The sequence below is a fragment of the Anomaloglossus baeobatrachus genome, chromosome 6, assembly GCF_048569485.1.
Source record: "Anomaloglossus baeobatrachus isolate aAnoBae1 chromosome 6, aAnoBae1.hap1, whole genome shotgun sequence".
NCBI classification, from domain to species: Eukaryota; Metazoa; Chordata; class Amphibia; order Anura; family Aromobatidae; genus Anomaloglossus; species Anomaloglossus baeobatrachus.
Window position 1 is genome coordinate 82,910,476 of NC_134358.1, and position 17,761 is coordinate 82,928,236.

The 17,761-nt window shown below is 47.8% G+C and overlaps 1 protein-coding gene across 1 annotated transcript in view; it reads right to left on the bottom strand.

Moving 5' to 3' along the window:
* SPAG1 (sperm associated antigen 1) overlaps positions 1 to 9,547 on the bottom strand; it is a 155,479-nt gene extending 145,932 nt beyond the window's left edge. The window contains exons 1-3 of the mRNA XM_075353074.1: positions 9,472 to 9,547; positions 3,727 to 3,850; positions 128 to 287 (exon numbers count right to left, since the gene is read on the bottom strand). Coding sequence (XP_075209189.1) covers positions 128 to 287; positions 3,727 to 3,848 — 282 coding nt within the window. The 5' untranslated portion in view covers positions 3,849 to 3,850; positions 9,472 to 9,547. The remainder of the gene's footprint in view (positions 1 to 127; positions 288 to 3,726; positions 3,851 to 9,471) is intronic.
* Between the last annotated feature and the right edge of the window lie 8,214 nt (positions 9,548 to 17,761).

The following is a 17,761-nucleotide window of genomic DNA, read 5'->3' on the forward strand; positions in this document are numbered from 1 at the left end:
ATGGTGAATGGGGTCACTAAAAACTACATCTCATCCTATAAAAAAACAAGCCCTCATTCGGCTTTGCATCTGTCACCGTACATACAGTATGATTACATATATGCACAGATAATATGGCAGCACCTACCTTCAGATCGCTATCAATCTCTTGCCAGTCTTCCAGGGAGAAGTCGGCAGCCGTTGCCGGTGGTTTGTCTTTCCTTAGGGCACGATTGTTTGGCGACAGAGTTGCGATTCTCTTTTCACAAAATGTGGTGAGATCCGGGTAGTATCCTTCCTCTCCCAACCTACACAATGACAACAAGCTCAGTGCCAAGACTTTACTTGTCATTCAGGCGGCCTTATCTACAGCCATAGAAGTAAATGGAGCACGGCCACCTCTCCATTCATTCTCTGCCGGGATATGACGGCCACCTCATTGGGCGCGACATAAGTTGGTAGACCTTCGATCTCAACAAAGGACCCCACAGACCTGTAATTTATTGTACCAGATTTGAAGACAAAGCACCACTCAAACATTTTTATTTGGTTTTTTTTTATGTCACAGCTGGAGTGGCGCTTTAAATCTAAGTCCCTGCCCCCCAGTCTTATACTCACCTTCCAGTGTCTTCATCTTTTATCACCCCCACTGCTGTCGCTCTCCTGTGATTTATTATCTGCCAGCAGCGCCAGAGTTTCATGGAGGTCACAACTCAATACAAGTCTATGAGAGCCTCATTCTGGCTCTCATAGACCTGTATTGAGAGCTTGTGATGTAACTTCTAACTTCTGGAAAGTCAGAAGCTACAGTCAGAACTTACAGTCACAAGATGGAGCTGAGCGGTGTTGAAAAGGGATGAAAATATTGGAGGGTGAGTATAAGACTGGGGGCTTAGATTAGAAGCACCACTCCAACAGTAAAAAGAAAACTGAAGTGGTGCTTTAAGGGGCTGTCCAGCACTTGTAATTTTGCTCCTCTAAAACTAGACACAACTATTCACATCTACTGATTCCCTGCCACTCTTCTATAGTGTTATGTGGGTTCCCAACCGATCCCCTTGTTTGTTTTTTGTGGGGGTGGGCATGTGACTGCTGTGGCCAATTATTGGCTCTCATGAGGGTCACACATGTCCATGGGAGCAGAATAAGATAAGATCGTCTCTATACATACTGTTAGGGTCATAGGGACATTTAAGGCCCCGTCACACACGAGATCGCTAACGAGATCGTTGCTGAGTCACAGTTTTGGTGACGCAGTAACGAGTAACGATCCCGTTAGCGATCTTGTTATGTGTGACACCTACCAGCGATCAGGCCCCTGCTGTGAGGTCGCTAGTCATTGCAGAATGGTCCGGACAATATTCTGCAAAGGCGATGTCCTGCTGGGCAGGATACATCGCTGCGTTTGACACTGTGTGACAGGGTCCCAGTGACTGCAGAGATTGTGATACAGGTCGCTACTGCGACCTGTATCGTTACTGTGTCGTTGGTAAGGTCTGACTGTGTGACCTCTCACCAGCGACCTCCCAGCGACTTACCAGCGATCTTTATCAGGTGGAATCGTTGTCGGGATCGCTGGTAAGTCGTTGTGTGTGACTGGCCCTTCAGGCTACATTCCCACGATAAGCCCTTGGTGAGTGTTTAATGTTGGAGAATTCGGCACCTATTATGTAAATTATAGAAAAAAGAAGGAAAATTTCCAGTGCCAGGAAGCTAAATTAAAAATCCTTTTTTATTAAGTATAATATTTAAAATCCAGCAGGTACGGCATCATGTCGGGTGACCAACAGAACAACGCGTTTCAACGCTCAGGTCTTAATCATGAGAACATGATTAAGACCTGAGCGTCGAAACGCGTTGTTCTGTTGGTCACCCGACATTATGCCGTACCTGCTGGATTTTAAATATTATACTTAATAAAAAAGGATTTTTCATTTTCCTTCCTGGCACTGGAAATTTTCCTTCTTTTTTCTATAACTGATTGGTTGCCATACCACTTTCCGTGCGCAGGATCTGGACCTAACCAGCAGGACAGATTGGTGAGCTGGACTACACCTTCTTTTGTATATTATGTAAATTAGGTTCTATTTTGTGTTACTTGCATTACGTTTTTGAAAGCGTTTTTTAACATGCATTTTAACTGCATTTTTCGTAGATTTTTGGTGTGTCATGTTTTAAATAAAGCTGTCTTGGCTTTGATACTTCCTGGTATGTGGCTTTGGCAAAACTTTATTGACATACATAGGTGTGGATTACAAGCGTCTTTGATGAGTTTCCACTGCAGAAAATCACAGAGTGGGAAGGAGATTTCTATAAATCCCGTCCACTTTGCCGGAAGTGTAAGACACTATGTTTTTGACGAAGTGAAAATACAAAGTATCAATAACTCACAAAAACTCATTGTGGGAACGTAGCCATGAGGAAAAAAAACGTTTAGTGCCAGTGTCTGTTTTTACCAACTTCCAATCTTTTCCAAACCGATAAATAGAAAAAACCCCATCTGGACTGCACCCAAATGCCCCCGGTGTGCGGTTCATTATTACTTCATGGACGCAGTGATTTGAAAGGATAAGTCTGATTTGTGCCTTGGATCAAATCAAACCATTTTTGGTGGGTTTTTGTTGTTTTGGTTTTTTTGCACACACTCTGTCCACCAACAAAAAACAACAAAACATATTGTGGGTAAATGCTCTGTCAAAAAGTCAAAGTAAAAAAAACTGACCGAGCAGAAAAATGAAAATCGGAGGTCTGAACGAGGCCTAGGTGAAACCCCCCCCTTATGTGAAGAGTTACCTCAAATCAAACAAGGTCCGTGGAGCCTCTGTTAGGAGTCACAACACAGAAAATACAAGTAAAATATATCTTTGTACCGTGTTAGCCAGTAGAGATAAAAAAAATTGTTTAAAAGAACAGAGAGTCCTCAGTGGTTGATACCTTTTAATGGCTAACTGAAAAGATGGTAATAATTGCAAGCTTTCGAGACTACTCAGGTCTCTTCATCAGGCATGGTATAACACAAAATCTGAAGAGTCACGTATTTATACACAACAGGACTTAGAATAGTGCAGTAAAAAAAAAAAAAAAAAAAAAAAAAAAAAAAAAAAAAACTGCACTATTCTAAGTCCTGTTGTGTATAAATACGTGACTCTTCAGATTTTGTGTTATACCATGCCTGATGAAGAGACCTGAGTAGTCTCGAAAGCTTGCAATTATTACCATCTTTTCAGTTAGCCATTAAAAGGTATCAACCACTGAGGACTCTCTGTTCTTTTAAACAATTTTTTTTAACACAGAAAATAGCCAGATATCCTTCCGGAAAGGACCCAGCCAAGGAGTGGCTCTTTTTAGGAGACCACCATATTAAGTGGCCCTTTTAGTCAATATCCAACTCTTTGACGAGTTTAAAGATATGACAAGGGAAATACCAAGGCCAGGTATCCATCCACAGACAGCTGTTTCGGGGTATTGCCCCTCATCAGTGTGGAGTAGGATTCTGGCCAGGTGGAAGCAATGCCTAGTAGACCAGCAAGACAAAACAATCACTGATCTCGGGGAGACCAGCCAAAGAAAACACTGCCGGCAGCTAGCGAAGGCGCTCAACACAGTGAAATCCTAGGTGCATTGCCCCCTGAAAAGTATGCTAATCAAAAAAGGTCGGTGGAGCCTCTGTTAGGAGTCTCAACACAGAAAATAGCCAGATATCCCTCCGGGAAGGACCTAGCCAAGGAGTAGCTTTTTAAGAGTTACCTCAAGACTCGCAGGATCTTTTCAAGGTGTTTGATGTCCGTACATTTTTCAATGAACTTGTAGTCGAGGTGCTCGATTGGTATTTTATTGGTTTTGGTCGCTCCTTGGTAGATCCCACTCATTGCTTAAATAGAAAAAATGATTAATTATTTGGGTTGACAAACATTTGAAGGCAGAATTTACAGTCCAACAATAGAAATGTGGGGCGAGCTTGCCTCATCTGGCAATCACACAATGTGTATTTTCCAATATGCTATAGAAAACAGCCAGCGAAGGGTTAAGTCACTGTGGAAAAATCACTTGTGTATTTGCAGTGGAATAAACAACAAAAATCTGAGGCCAACTTCTGTATATCTGGCTGCAGATTTGCAGTTTTAATGTCCTGGGGTCCACACACGGATTATAGACCCCACTCAATAGAAAAAATCAGGCAAAAACCAAGTGCAATATCCATCCCCAAGCCGCTAGTCTCTGCATACTGGGGACCAGTATAGCTGTACTGACCCGGGATAGCTGCACTGCAAGAGCCATGTGACAATACGACATTGCCAAGACCGGTAGGGAACCAAGAAAAAAAATCAGCACCAGGAAAATGCTCAGGTGAAATGGCCTGAGAATCTGCAGAAAAGAATTGCAACTATAGTATTGAATTGTAGATTATTTGTCATTGAATTAAAAGGACTTTGTCAGCACAGAATGACTGTTCAAACCAGGCTCAGGCACTCGGTGCTTCAAGGCAGGGCTAATCCTTTAAATGCATCTTTCCACCTTCTTGTTTTCACTCAATCTCCAACCCTCCCCTCTTTTTTTGATTAACATCTCTGGCTTGATAGAGCCAGAGAATGGAGAAATTAGACAGAAAACATGGTGCACCTAAATGTTTGGCCCTGCCCTGAAACACCGAACGCCTGTGCCTGGTTTGAACAGTCATTCTGTGCTGCCAAAGTCTCTTTAAAGGGGAAACATCCCCAACAAATCTGTACTCTTTTCCACATCATAAACTGACAGGCTATGGATTTAGAGCATATGCAGTTTTGCATTTTTAATTTTATTTTACATTGCTTAATTTATTCCCTAAATGCAAAGTTAAAGAGGATTTTGTCAAGTTGCATCATCAGGCGTGCACCGCTAAAGTGTGCAGTCGGTGGTGAGTTCCTGAAGACCTCCCCCTGATGAAGCAATGACCACGGCGGTGAATTGATGTTTTCTGATGCGAAACGTACGTAGGGGCCTGTGACTAGGTGGTGAGAACGTTTAATATAGACTACACCTTTGCTCTTTATGGGTATGTACCTTTGAGGGCCGGCTCATACTTATGGGCCCTACACATGTGTATCTTTGTTCATGACCTTATACCATACTTAATGGTTCATCATATCTTTGTGTTACTTTGATACCAACAGTGGTGTGTATGTGTGTGTATATATCTATTTCTGGCCCTGTAGTAGCAGAGGTATCTATTTACATTCTATTATAACTTCTGTCACACCTGCCACAATTTTTTAACCCGTTTGTTTTTAATATAATTTTATGGAAAAAAAAGTGGTATCTATTTTTTGCACCTAATACTCCAGCATTTGAGAAGTGTAGAGGTTGGTCAGATCCAGCCATGCGGCCAACATCAGACAGCCCGCATGTGCTGCCTTATCTGTACCTAGGTAACCGTCCCACTCTGAGCATGCTCGGTGGCCAGCAATATAGGTGATGAGCGCACACTATAGCAGTGTCTCCGATCTCCAGGCCACCAACAGACCTTGTGTTCAGGATTCCCTTAGTAATATCTGGTTGTATAATTATCTCCTCCTGTGCATGATCCTGAAAACATGATCCTTGGTGGTCCCCGGGAGGACTGGAATTGAGTAACGTTGCACTACGAGGTCAATAATCCCGCCGTTCTTGAGAACAGAGAGGACTTTTTAATAAGACACAAAAAGAGGAAAGTGTGGAGTCATATATATTTTCATTGCACAAATACTAAAAACACAAAAAATAGTAATAGAGGATAGAAGATTAGAGTAAATGCAGTGTATACAAAAAGGCACCAAAACATGAAAATGTAAGAGCCAGTAAAACCGCGATGCTGTATCAATGATTGACACAGTAGTCACTCATAACTCATCTGACAAAAGTAGTAAGGCTGCCTTTACACTGCGTCCCGATCTCCGTTCAGTTGTCCTGTTGGGGTTTTCAACCGATCTCCCCACAAAACGCATTTCGGACTTATGTGCAGACGAGGCCATTGACTATAAAGGTGCAATCGGAGTCACCGTGAGCTCAGCTGTGCATCATTTTGGGAATATACGCTTACTGGAGATGGATACCCAGACACAGTCTACTATATCTGGGTGTCTGCTTCCAGTAAGCGTATACTCCCGAAAATGGTGCACGACAGAGCTCACGGTGACTCTGATTGCACCATTATAGTCAATGGCCTCGTCTCCACATACATCTGAAACCCATTTTGCAGGAGGTTCAGATGGAAGCTCTGACAAGATCATTGAATGGAGATCAGAACACAGTGTGAAAGCGGCCAAAGGGAACAGCAGAAACCACATGTTGGAAATCAAGACCATGAAAAGAAAAATAAGAAAGCACCACATGAAGAACCTTCTTTTTACAGGTTCTAATTGTCAGATTTTGGTGTCTTTTTGCATACATTGCTTTTTCTCATCTATTCCTCTATTACTATGTTTTGTATTTTTAATATTTGTGCAATAAAAACAAAAATTTGACAGAGGCTACACTCTTTTAGGCCGGGGCCACATGGGGACTAATGAGATCTTCGCATGACACTCGGCTCGCGCTGGCAGCACAGCAGGGGCCAAGTGTCATGCGAGTGTCACTGCGACTGAGGTCCGATCATGCGATCTGACCTCAGCTACGGGGGATGGGCCGGCACTGAGGAGGGGCGGGCCTGATTTATCTCCCTCTCTCCTCCGCTGCCGGCTATTGCCATTCTCGCCCTGCACTCGCGGTACACCGGTGTAATGCGAGTGCAGTGCGCGCCCCATAGACTTCAATAGGTGCGAGAGAAACAATGATCGCATTACACTCGCAGCATGCTGCGATTGTTTTCTCGGTCCGATTAGGACTGAGAAAATAATTGCTCATGTGCGCTGACACACAGGCTAATATTGGTCCGAGTGGAATGTGATGTTTTATCGCATTCCACTCGGTCCGATTTTCATGCCGTGTGGCTTAGACCTTAGTCTAGTTCCTGCCATCTGTGGAGGTGCCATACTTTGCCATTCAGCACAAGTTACCGCCTAAAGTAGCATGTTATTTGTTCTTAGGCCGAGCTTACATGTCCAGTAATCATCCGTTAGTAGGGATTCGTTGGTGGAAAAAAAAAAAGTTTGGCAAGCACAACTTTTTTGTCTGCTATGAAGAAAATTGATGCTCACCGGATCCGATTTTTTTTAACATTGGAATCAATGGAAAACAGATCCGTTAACTGATTGCTATTTAGCGGTTTTCTTTCATTTGTAAAGGATCCGTTTTTTCTTACTGGATGAGTTTCAAATGGAAGATAAATAGCAATCAGGTAATGGATCCATTTTCCATAGACTCCCATGTTAAAAAAAAAAATGGATCGTTTTTCAAAAAATGGACAAAAAAGTTGTGTTTTGCAGAACGGATTGCTACTGGATCCATTATAGTGGATGATTACTTAACATGTGAACACGGCCTCACTAATACCGACCAGATGGATGTATATCTAATTACTTTTTAATAAGAGAAAAATTTCAAAGTTTGGGGAGGGGGGGGGGGGGTTCAAATAACATTGCAATTTAAAGGGAGTCTGTCAGCAGGTTTTTACCACCTAATCTGAGAGCAGCATAACGTGGGGGCAGAGATAATGATTCCAGCGATGTGTCACTTACTGAACTGCTTAGTGCAGTTTTGATAAACTCACTGTTTAATCAGCAGTAGATTATCATTAGAGGACTACTTGGAGTGCTGCAGGTAGTCCAGCATATTCATGAGCTCTGTATAAGGACAGAGTTACACTTGTGTATGACTTGCATGAGTGCAATGTGAGAAAATCTTGCATTGCACTCGGCCCCATGTAAGACAATACTGCAGCTCAGATCTGCCTGTTTTTCCTCAGCCCTAATCGGACTGAGGAATAAATCGCAGCATGCTGGGATTTTCTGCGAGGGCCGTGTCTCTCGCACCCATTCAAGTGAATAGGTGCGAGAGAACCATCGGACTGCACTTGGATGTTATCCCAGTGCAATGTGATATACGCACAGGCTGACAATGGAGGAGATAGGGAGATTAACCCCTCCCTCTCCTCTGCAGCGCCCGCCCTCAGCTTCGCAGCTGTGAACCGATCGCAATATCCGGTCACAGTCACATGACACACGGCTCACACTCGCAGCAGAGCCTGAGCCCTGGGGGTCATTAGCATATTGCATTCGCTGTTCTTGCATCGGATGCCATACGCTAATGTGACTCCAGGCTTACTGCTGCAGAGAAAACATTGATTTTATCAAAATGACAAACAGCTCAGTAAGTGACACATCGCTGGAATCAGTCTCTGTCTCTACATTATGCTGTTCTCAGATGGGGGAGCAAAAACCTGGTGACAGAGTCACTTTAAAGCCTGCTTTACACGGTACGATCTATCGTGCAATTTCACGAGCGATCGTACCCGCCCCCGTCGTTTGTGCGTCACGGGCAATTAGTTGCCCATGGTGCAAAAAGTCGTTGACCCCCGTCACACATACTTACCTGCTGAGCGACCTCGCTGTGGGCGGCGAACATCCACTTCCTGAAGGGGGAGGGACGTTCGGCATCACAGCGACGTCACACGGCCGCCGGCCAATAGAAGCGGAGGGGCGGAGATGAGCGGGACGTAAACATCCCGCCCACCTCCTTCCTTCTGCATAGCCGGCGGGTGCCGCGGGACGGAGGTAAGCTGCTGTTCATCGTTCCCGGGGTGTCACATGGAGCAGCGTGTGCTACCCCGGGAACGATGAACAACTGGCGCCATTTTAATTAAACGAGATTATGAAACCAAGCGACGAGTACACGACTCACGATTTGTGAGCGATACTGCGTTGCTCGGAGGTGTCACACAGGCCGACGTCGCAAGCGATGCCGGATGTGCGTCACAAAAACCATGACCCCGACGATCTATCGCACGATAGATCGTCTCGTGTAAAGAACCCTTAAGTCTTTATGAATTTGAGACAATCCCTTTGACCAGCTTTTAAATAATCTTAATTTCTGCTGTGGCGTCTGTAAGTCATGAATCTAGCGGACTGAGGTGCAGAGCTCCGGCGCTCTGCTTCGCCAGGTGTCCCGCGTGCGCCGACAACCACAGATCCCCATCATCTTATGTGATGTTCCGCTTTGTCACTCATCCAGGCCGGGCACTTGATCCCCCTTCTCCTGGTCTGTGACAAACTCTGGTGATCTATGGCCACATTGCAGGTGCTTGTCCTGCAGGTGCCACTCAGCACACTCCCATAGATGCCCATGGGCTCCTATCATCTGGCAGGACGTCTGTGGCCGGCAGCAGGACCCTGCGCACATGCTGCTGCCCATAGACGTCACGTTCAGCTGCGACTCTGGCGCCACCCAGTGGCTGCATAAGATCAGTACAACAGAGAGGAAATACAGAAACTACAGGAATTTCTAGGGCACGTAAAAATGTTCAACATTCAAAACCGCAATAAAGCCGCAGCATAACACTAAACGGTAACAGTACAGCTCCGGTATATTCCCACCTATTACCTGCGCGGAGACACGGACAGTCAGCGACACACGGCGAGCACACAACTGGGGGCCTCTTGCCGTTGCTATGGTGATTCAACATCCACTCGGCCTTAGCCAATAGCGGAGCAGCACATCAGGTCACTAGGGGGAAAGCGCTCGGTGTGACGTCAGCACAGAAACTTCGAGCGACCCATAAGAGTGAACGGATGGGCGCCATTTTCTTGGAGATCAACGTGTGATGACTGCTCCGAACACCGCCCTCTAGTGTCAGGATGTCTTACAGACTTGGCTACGAAGTTCTATAGAGCTAAACAGCTCTGACTTAAAAACGTCCATTTTTTTTTCTTCTGGAGCCTTTTGCTTGGAATTTTGTAATCCGGGGGACTTTTTTTGCATTTATTGGGGTTTTTGTTTGTTTGTTTGTTTTTTTTTAATCCAGCAATGAACCAGCATTTTGTTACTTTTAGGAAGAAAACATTAACAAAGGGCCCAGGCGTCTTCCGGGTGTTTATTTTTCCTTTCCATTGACTTCTATGACAAAGGATTTTGTGTGAGGAAAATCCCTGAAAAATACTTCTATTAAACCCTTGGCCGATTTTTGAAAGACTAAAGCATTGAAAACAAGCTGAAAAGCCTAAATATATGAACAGCCGGTGGATTTTTGCAGAGAAATTAATAGGAGTCTTTTGAGGGCTTTTTCTTGGTATTTTAAGAGTGAAACTGCTCAAAAATGCCCAAAAACCCCCCACAGTGTGAACATGCACCAAAGGATTTTACTGGAAATGAAAATTATATGGATTGGGGCCTTGCAGGAGGAAATCTGTACAGCTGCAGGAAAAACCCTGTCCCAAACACTAAGTCTGTGTGCACACGCTGCGCTTTTTTTTATGCATTTTTTTCTTGCAGTGCACACATTGAGCTTTATTTTGTGCAGAAATAAAGAAATCTGCACTAAAGAATTGACTTGTCAATTGTTTCACTGCTTTTTCTATCTCAATGCATTATAAAAAGAACTGCATGAAAAAATGCAAACCAGCGGCAAAAAAAAAAAACCGCACATTTTTTTCTCAATCATGAGATGCAGTTCTACAACATGGGCACATTCCCTTAGGCCCAATTCAGTTTGGTCCATCAGTTTCTGGGTTTTCTTAGCACACATGTGACACATCCATTATCTATATGGTTTGTGCAAAAAAAAAAAAAACCTATATTCCACTAATTGCTTTGTGAATGTGATTACAGAGGTGACTTTGCACGTGTGGTGGACTAGACTCCAGGTTTTTCATTTTTGGTCTTGTCCCCCTCCCCCCTTATTGTGCTCAGTGCTCTTTTCTTTGTATGTTCATTGTTTCAATATGTTAATGTTGCGCGCGGGGTCCGCTGCCCTCTCTCTCGGGGGCTGCTCGGATCCGGGTTCGCTGCTGCAGCTCGAGTGGTGACCAGACCCGGGCACCCACGGCCGCCCGTCCTCACAACCGTCGGAAAGGGGATATTTACAAGGGAGGTTGTCTGTGACGCCACCCGTGGGTTGCGGTGACGGATGTTGGCACCGCCGCTGCCTGTTGATGGGGCGCCCGGGGCTGATGGAGCGGGGCAACAAGATGGGATCCCCTCCACAAGTAGGGGAGGTGTAGCCCCAGGGGTCGAATACGGGAGTGATGGCTGCTGGAGGTGGCGCGCCGGACCAGAGCGGGGGACAATGATGTACTCACAGTTCATTAATTTCACACGAGTCCAGTAGTAAACCAAGTTGCCAGTGGCCGGCTGCCTTTGGAGGGTGCATTCGGGTCCCACACCCAGGTTGATGAGCAGATAACCCTTCCTCCTGCACTTCGTGTTTCCTTCTCTTTTGGACGACTTCACATGGAACGGAGAAGTCCACTCCCGGTTCTATTTGTGTTGGGAGCTGTGGCCCGCGAAAGCTGATCCTTGGGATTTTAGTGGGTTCTTGGAAGACTGCCTATTCCCCGCATTGGACTTCCGTTTCACTCTGTTCAGTAAATTGGGACAATGTCTGGAACCTTGTCCCCAGCTGGTTAATTGGCGAGGAGCTTGCAACCTTCCTCGCCCTAGGGTCCAGGCACCCAGCCTGTGCACGGCCTCCGGACTGGATTCCCGCTGTCAGCACCAGCGGGCTACAACCCTGCCCCGGTCCACTTTAGGTCTCCCGTGACCGGATCTCCGTCACCTGTGGCTCTGTTCACAGTCTGGCACCTAGCCAAGTAGTCTAAGGGCCACTACCCCTGACTACACTGCAGTAAGCTCTCCACAGATCAACTGTCACCACTTCAACTTGAACTCTCCACAGATCTGACCGACTGACTGACTTGTTCCCGCCTCCGACACCTCAGGACCCCTACGTGAGCGTTCTCATGCGCCTGATCCCACCCACTGGTGTGTCCTTATTATCATGAGGGGGTGACTAGGGTTTTATGGCTGTGTGTCATGCCAAAGTGTGGGTTGTGATGGTAACAAGGAGGATGTGAACTATTTGTGACTACCTGGTTTTGCCAGGGCGTCACATTAGCAGATCGTATGACAATGTATTTGACTTTATTGTTGCTTCTATTGTTAAAACATAACATACAATAAACATTAAAAAAAAACAAACATTAATCAATATTTTTTTTCTCCTACAAGAAAAATAGGTGACATACAGCATGGAAAAATGGCCCTGCAGATCAAAAACGGATGAAAATCAGTTCAAGACATGTGAATCTTGGCTTAAACTACAAACACTATTGAGCAGAGTAGTTTGCAGTTACATTGAGCTCTTATCTTCGCTCCCGAGCGCTTATTCACCTCTGTGGTCGGATTTGGCTGTGCTACAGCATTAGACTACTGGTGGTCATGAATGCTTACTGCTGCTTTACTCATTGTCTGCTGCATGTTAAAACACATGCAATGTTTACTGCAATATACTGCCTATGTGTCCGATAACATATGATCACTTCTCTATGGCCCCTTCACACGTCCGTGATAAAAGAAGGGAATTTTGTTACTTACCGTAAATTCCTTTTCTTCTAGCTCCAATTGGGAGACCCAGACGATTGGGTGTATAGCTACTGCCTCCGGAGGCCACACAAAGCATTACACTAAAAAGTGTAAGGCCCCTCCCCTTCTGGCTATACACCCCCCGTGGGATCACGGGCTGCTCAGTTTTAGTGCTAAAGCAAGAAGGAGGAAAGCCAATAACTGGTTTAAACAAATTCAATCCGAAGTAACATCGGAGAACTGAAACCGTTCAACATGAACAACATGTGTACCCGAAAAAAACAAAAATCCCGAAGGAAACAGGGCGGTTGCTGGGTCTCCCAATTGGAGCTAGAAGAAAAGGAATTTACGGTAAGTAACAAAATTCCCTTCTTCTTCGGCGCTCCATTGGGAGACCCAGACGATTGGGACGTCCAAAAGCAGTCCCTGGGTGGGTAAATTAATACCTCAAGTTAGAGCTGCAAAACAGCCCTCCCCTACGAGGAGGCAACCGCCGCCTGCAGGACTCTTCTACCTAGGCTGGCGTCCGCCGAAGCGTAGGTATGCACCTGATAATGTTTGGTGAAAGTGTGCAGACTCGACCAGGTAGCTGCCTGGCACACCTGTTGAGCCGTAGCCTGGTGTCGTAATGCCCAGGACGCACCCACGGCTCTGGTAGAATGGGCCTTCAGCCCTGATGGAACCGGAAGCCCAGCAGAACGGTAGGCTTCAAGAATCGGTTCCTTGATCCATCGAGCCAGGGTGGATTTGGAAGCCTGCGATCCTTTGCGCTTACCAGCGACAAGGACAAAGAGTGCATCCGAGCGGCGCAGGGGCGCCGTGCGGGAAATGTAGATTCTGAGTGCTCTCACGAGATCCAACAAATGCAAATCCTTTTCATACCGATGAACTGGATGAGGACAAAAGGAAGGCAAGGAGATATCCTGATTGAGATGAAAAGAGGATACCACCTTAGGGAGAAACTCCTGAATCGGGCGCAGCACTACCTTGTCCTGGTGAAAAACCAGGAAGGGAGCTTTGGATGACAGCGCTGCCAGCTCGGATACCCTCCGAAGAGACGTGACCGCTACCAGAAAGGCCACTTTCTGTGAGAGTCGAGAAAGTGAAACATCCCTCAGAGGCTCGAAGGGCGGCTTCTGGAGAGCAACTAGTACCCTGTTCAGATCCCATGGATCTAACGGCCGTTTGTACGGAGGGACGATGTGACAAACCCCCTGCAGGAACGTGCGTACCTGAGGAAGTCGTGCTAGACGCTTTTGAAAAAATACCGATAGCGCTGAGACTTGCCCTTTAAGGGAGCCGAGCGATAAGCCTTTTTCCAAACCAGATTGCAGGAAGGAAAGAAAAGTAGGCAATGCAAATGGCCAGGGGGACACTCCCTGTGCCGAGCACCAGGATAAGAAAATCTTCCACGTTCTGTGGTAGATCTTAGCAGACGTGGGCTTCCTAGCCTGCCTCATGGTGGCCACGACCCCTTGAGATAATCCTGAAGATGCTAGTATCCAGGACTCAATGGCCACACAGTCAGGTTCAGGGCCGTAGAATTCAGATGGAAAAACGGCCCTTGTGACAGTAAGTCTGGCCGGTCTGGTAGCGCCCACGGTTGGCCGACCGTGAGATGCCACAGATCCGGATACCACGACCTCCTCGGCCAGTCTGGAGCGACGAGCAAGACGCGGCGGCAATCGGACCTGATCTTGCGTAGCACTCTGGGCAAGAGCGCCAGAGGGGGAAACACATAGGGCAGCTGGAACTGCGACCAATCTTGCACTAAGGCGTCTGCCGCCAGAGCTCTGTGATCGCGAGACCGTGCCATGAAAGTTGGGACCTTGTTGTTGTGCCGGGACGCCATTAGGTCGACGTCCGGCCTTCCCCAGCGGCGACAGATTTCCTGAAACACGTCCGGGTGAAGGGACCATTCCCCTGCGTCCATACCCTGGCGACTGAGGAAGTCTGCTTCCCAGTTTTCTACGCCGGGGATGTGAACTGCGGATATGGTGGAGGCCGTGGCTTCCACCCACATCAGAATCCGCCGGACTTCCTGGAAGGCTTGCCGACTGCGTGTCCCGCCTTGGTGGTTGATGTATGCCACCGCTGTGGAGTTGTCCGACTGAATTCGGATCTGCTTTCCTTCCAGCCACTGCTGGAAGGCTTGTAGGGCAAGATACACTGCCCTGATTTCCAGAACATTGTTCTGAAGGGTGGACTCCTGCTGAGTCCACGTACCCTGAGCCCTGTGGTGGAGAAAAACTGCTCCCCACCCTGACAGACTCGCGTCTGTCGTGACCACCGCCCAGGATGGGGGTAGGAAGGACCTTCCTTGTGATAATGAGGTGGGAAGAAGCCACCATTGAAGAGAGTCCTTGGCCGTCTGGGAAAGGTAGACTTTCCTGTCTAAGGACGTCGACTTCCCGTCCCATTGGCGGAGAATGTCCCATTGAAGTGGGCGCAGATGAAACTGCGCAAACGGGACTGCCTCCATTGCTGCCACCATCTTCCCCAGGAAGTGCATGAGGCGTCTTAAGGGGTGCGACTGGCCTTGAAGGAGAGAGTGCACCCCTGTCTGTAGTGAACGCTGCTTGTCCATCGGAAGCTTCACTATCGCTGAGAGAGTATGAAACTCCATGCCAAGATATGTTAGTGATTGGGTCGGTGACAGATTTGACTTTGAAAAGTTGATGATCCACCCGAAAGTCTGGAGAGTCTCCAGCGCAACGTTCAGGCTGTGTTGGCATGCCTCTTGAGAGGGTGCCTTGACCAGTAGATCGTCCAAGTAAGGGATCACCGAGTGTCCCTGAGAGTGCAAGACTGCTACCACTGCTGCCATGACCTTGGTGAAAACCCGTGGGGCTGTCGCCAGACCAAATGGCAGGGCTACGAACTGAAGGTGTTCGTCTCCTATAATGAAGCGTAGAAAACGCTGGTGCTCTGGAGCAATCGGCACGTGGAGATAAGCATCTTTGATGTCTATTGATGCTAGGAAATCTCCTTGAGACATCGAGGCAATGACGGAGCGGAGAGATTCCATCCGGAACCGCCTGGTTTTCACGTGCTTGTTGAGCAGTTTTAGGTCCAGAACAGGACGGAAAGAGCCGTCCTTTTTTGGCACCACAAACAGATTGGAGTAAAAACCTTGACCTCGTTCCTGAAGAGGAACAGGGATCACCACTCCTTCTGCCCTTAGAGAGCACACCGCCTGCAGAAGAGCATCGGCTCGGTCGGGATGTGGGGAAGTTCTGAAGAACCGAGGCGGAGGACGAGAACTGAACTCTATCCGGTACCCGTGAGACAAAATGTCTGTTACCCACCGGTCCTTGACCTGTGGCAGCCAAATGTCGCAAAAGCGGGAGAGCCTGCCACCGACCGAGGATGCGGAGAGAGGAGGCCGAAAGTCATGAGGCAGCCGGCTTGGAAGCGGTTCCTCCGGCTGCTTTCTTTGGGCGTGAGTGAGCCCGCCAGGAATCTGAGCTCCTCTGCTCCTTCTGAGTCCTTTTGGACGAGGAGAATTGGGCCCTGCCCGAACCTCGAAAGGACCGAAACCTCGACTGTCCCCTCCACTGTTGAGGTTTGCTTGATCTGGGCTGGGGTAAGGAAGAGTCCTTACCCTTGGACTGTTTAATGATTTCAGCCAATTGCTCACCAAACAGTCTGTCTTGAGATAATGGCAAACTGGTTAAGCATTTTTTGGAAGCAGAATCTGCTTTCCATTCCTTTAACCATAAGGCTCTGCGTAAAACCACCGAGTTGGCGGACGCCATTGACGTACGGCTGGTAGAGTCCAAGACCGCATTGATAGCGTAAGTCGCAAACGCAGACATTTGCGAGGTCAAGGACGCCACTTGCGGCACTGATGGACGTATGACAGAGTCCACCTGCGCCAGACCAGCTGAAATAGCTTGGAGTGCCCACACGGCTGCGAATGCTGGAGCAAACGACGCGCCGATAGCTTCATAGACAGATTTCAACCAAAGGTCCATCTGTCTGTCATTGGCATCTTTAAGTGAAGCCCCATCTTCCACTGCAACTATGGATCTAGCCGCAAGCCTGGAGATTGGGGGGTCCACCTTTGGACACTGGGTCCAGCGTTTGACCACGTCAGGGGGAAAGGGATAACGTGTATCCTTAAGACGTTTGGAGAAACGCTTATCTGGATAAGCATGGTGTTTCTGGACTGCTTCTCTGAAGTCAGCGTGGTCCAGAAAAGTACTCAATTTACGCTTGGGATACCTGAAATGGAATTTCTCCTGCTGTGCTGCTGCCTCCTCCGCTGGAGGAGAAATATCCAGCAGTCTATTGATGGCCGCTATAAGATCATTCACCATGGCGTCACCATCAGGGGTATCCAGGTTGAGAGCGGTCTCAGGATTAGACTCCTGATCACCTAGCTCTGTCTCATCATACAGAGAATCCTCTCGCTGAGACCCTGACCAGCGTGATGACGCCGAGGGTCTCTCCCAGCGAGCTCGCTTAGGCTGCATGGGACTGTCGTCCGAGTCAGAGCCTTCAGCCTGTGATGCCTGGGACCCCCTTGGAGCACGGATTAGTTCCAACTGAGGGGACCCGGGGAACATTGAATCAACAGTGCCCATGGTCTGAGTGACCGGCCTGGACTGCAAAGTTTCTAGAATTTTTGTCATAGTCACAGACATCTTATCAGCAAAAACTGCAAACTCTGACCCCGTCACCGGGGCAGGGTTCACAGGCGTCTCTGCCTGGGCCACTACTAGCATAGACTCCGGCTGACGAAGTGGCACAGGGACCGAACATTGCACACAATGGGGGTCAGTGGAACCTGCCGGTAGATCAGCCCCACATGCGGTACAGGCAGCATATAAAGCCTGTGCCTTGGCACCCTTGCTTTTTGCGGATGACATGCTGTTGTCTCCTCAGAGCAATATAGGGGTATAAGCCAAGAAGCGACCGTACAGTGCAATATATAGGTACAGACAAAAGTACACAAAACAACACTGTGGCCCTAGTGGGGTCAGCACCTAGGTGCTGCTTACCGCCCGCTTAACAGCGGGTGTGTGGTCGCCAGAATCCCCTGTCTGGGTCTCCCAGGGCTATGTCCGTTCTCCAGCTCAGACTGCGTGCAGGAATGGCTGCCGGCGTCCTGTGAAGAGGGGCGGGCCGTGGGCGTGCTGCAGACAAAGAGCGGGAAACTGGCGTCCCACTGTGCCCAGTGAGAGGGCTGGAGTATGTAAATAAGACTCCAGCCCTCGGCGCTGACTATTGTACAGCGTCTCTCCCCTTCCCTGACTGACAGGGCTGGGGGCGGGAACGAAACGTAACTAGGCCGCAGAAGCCGGGGACT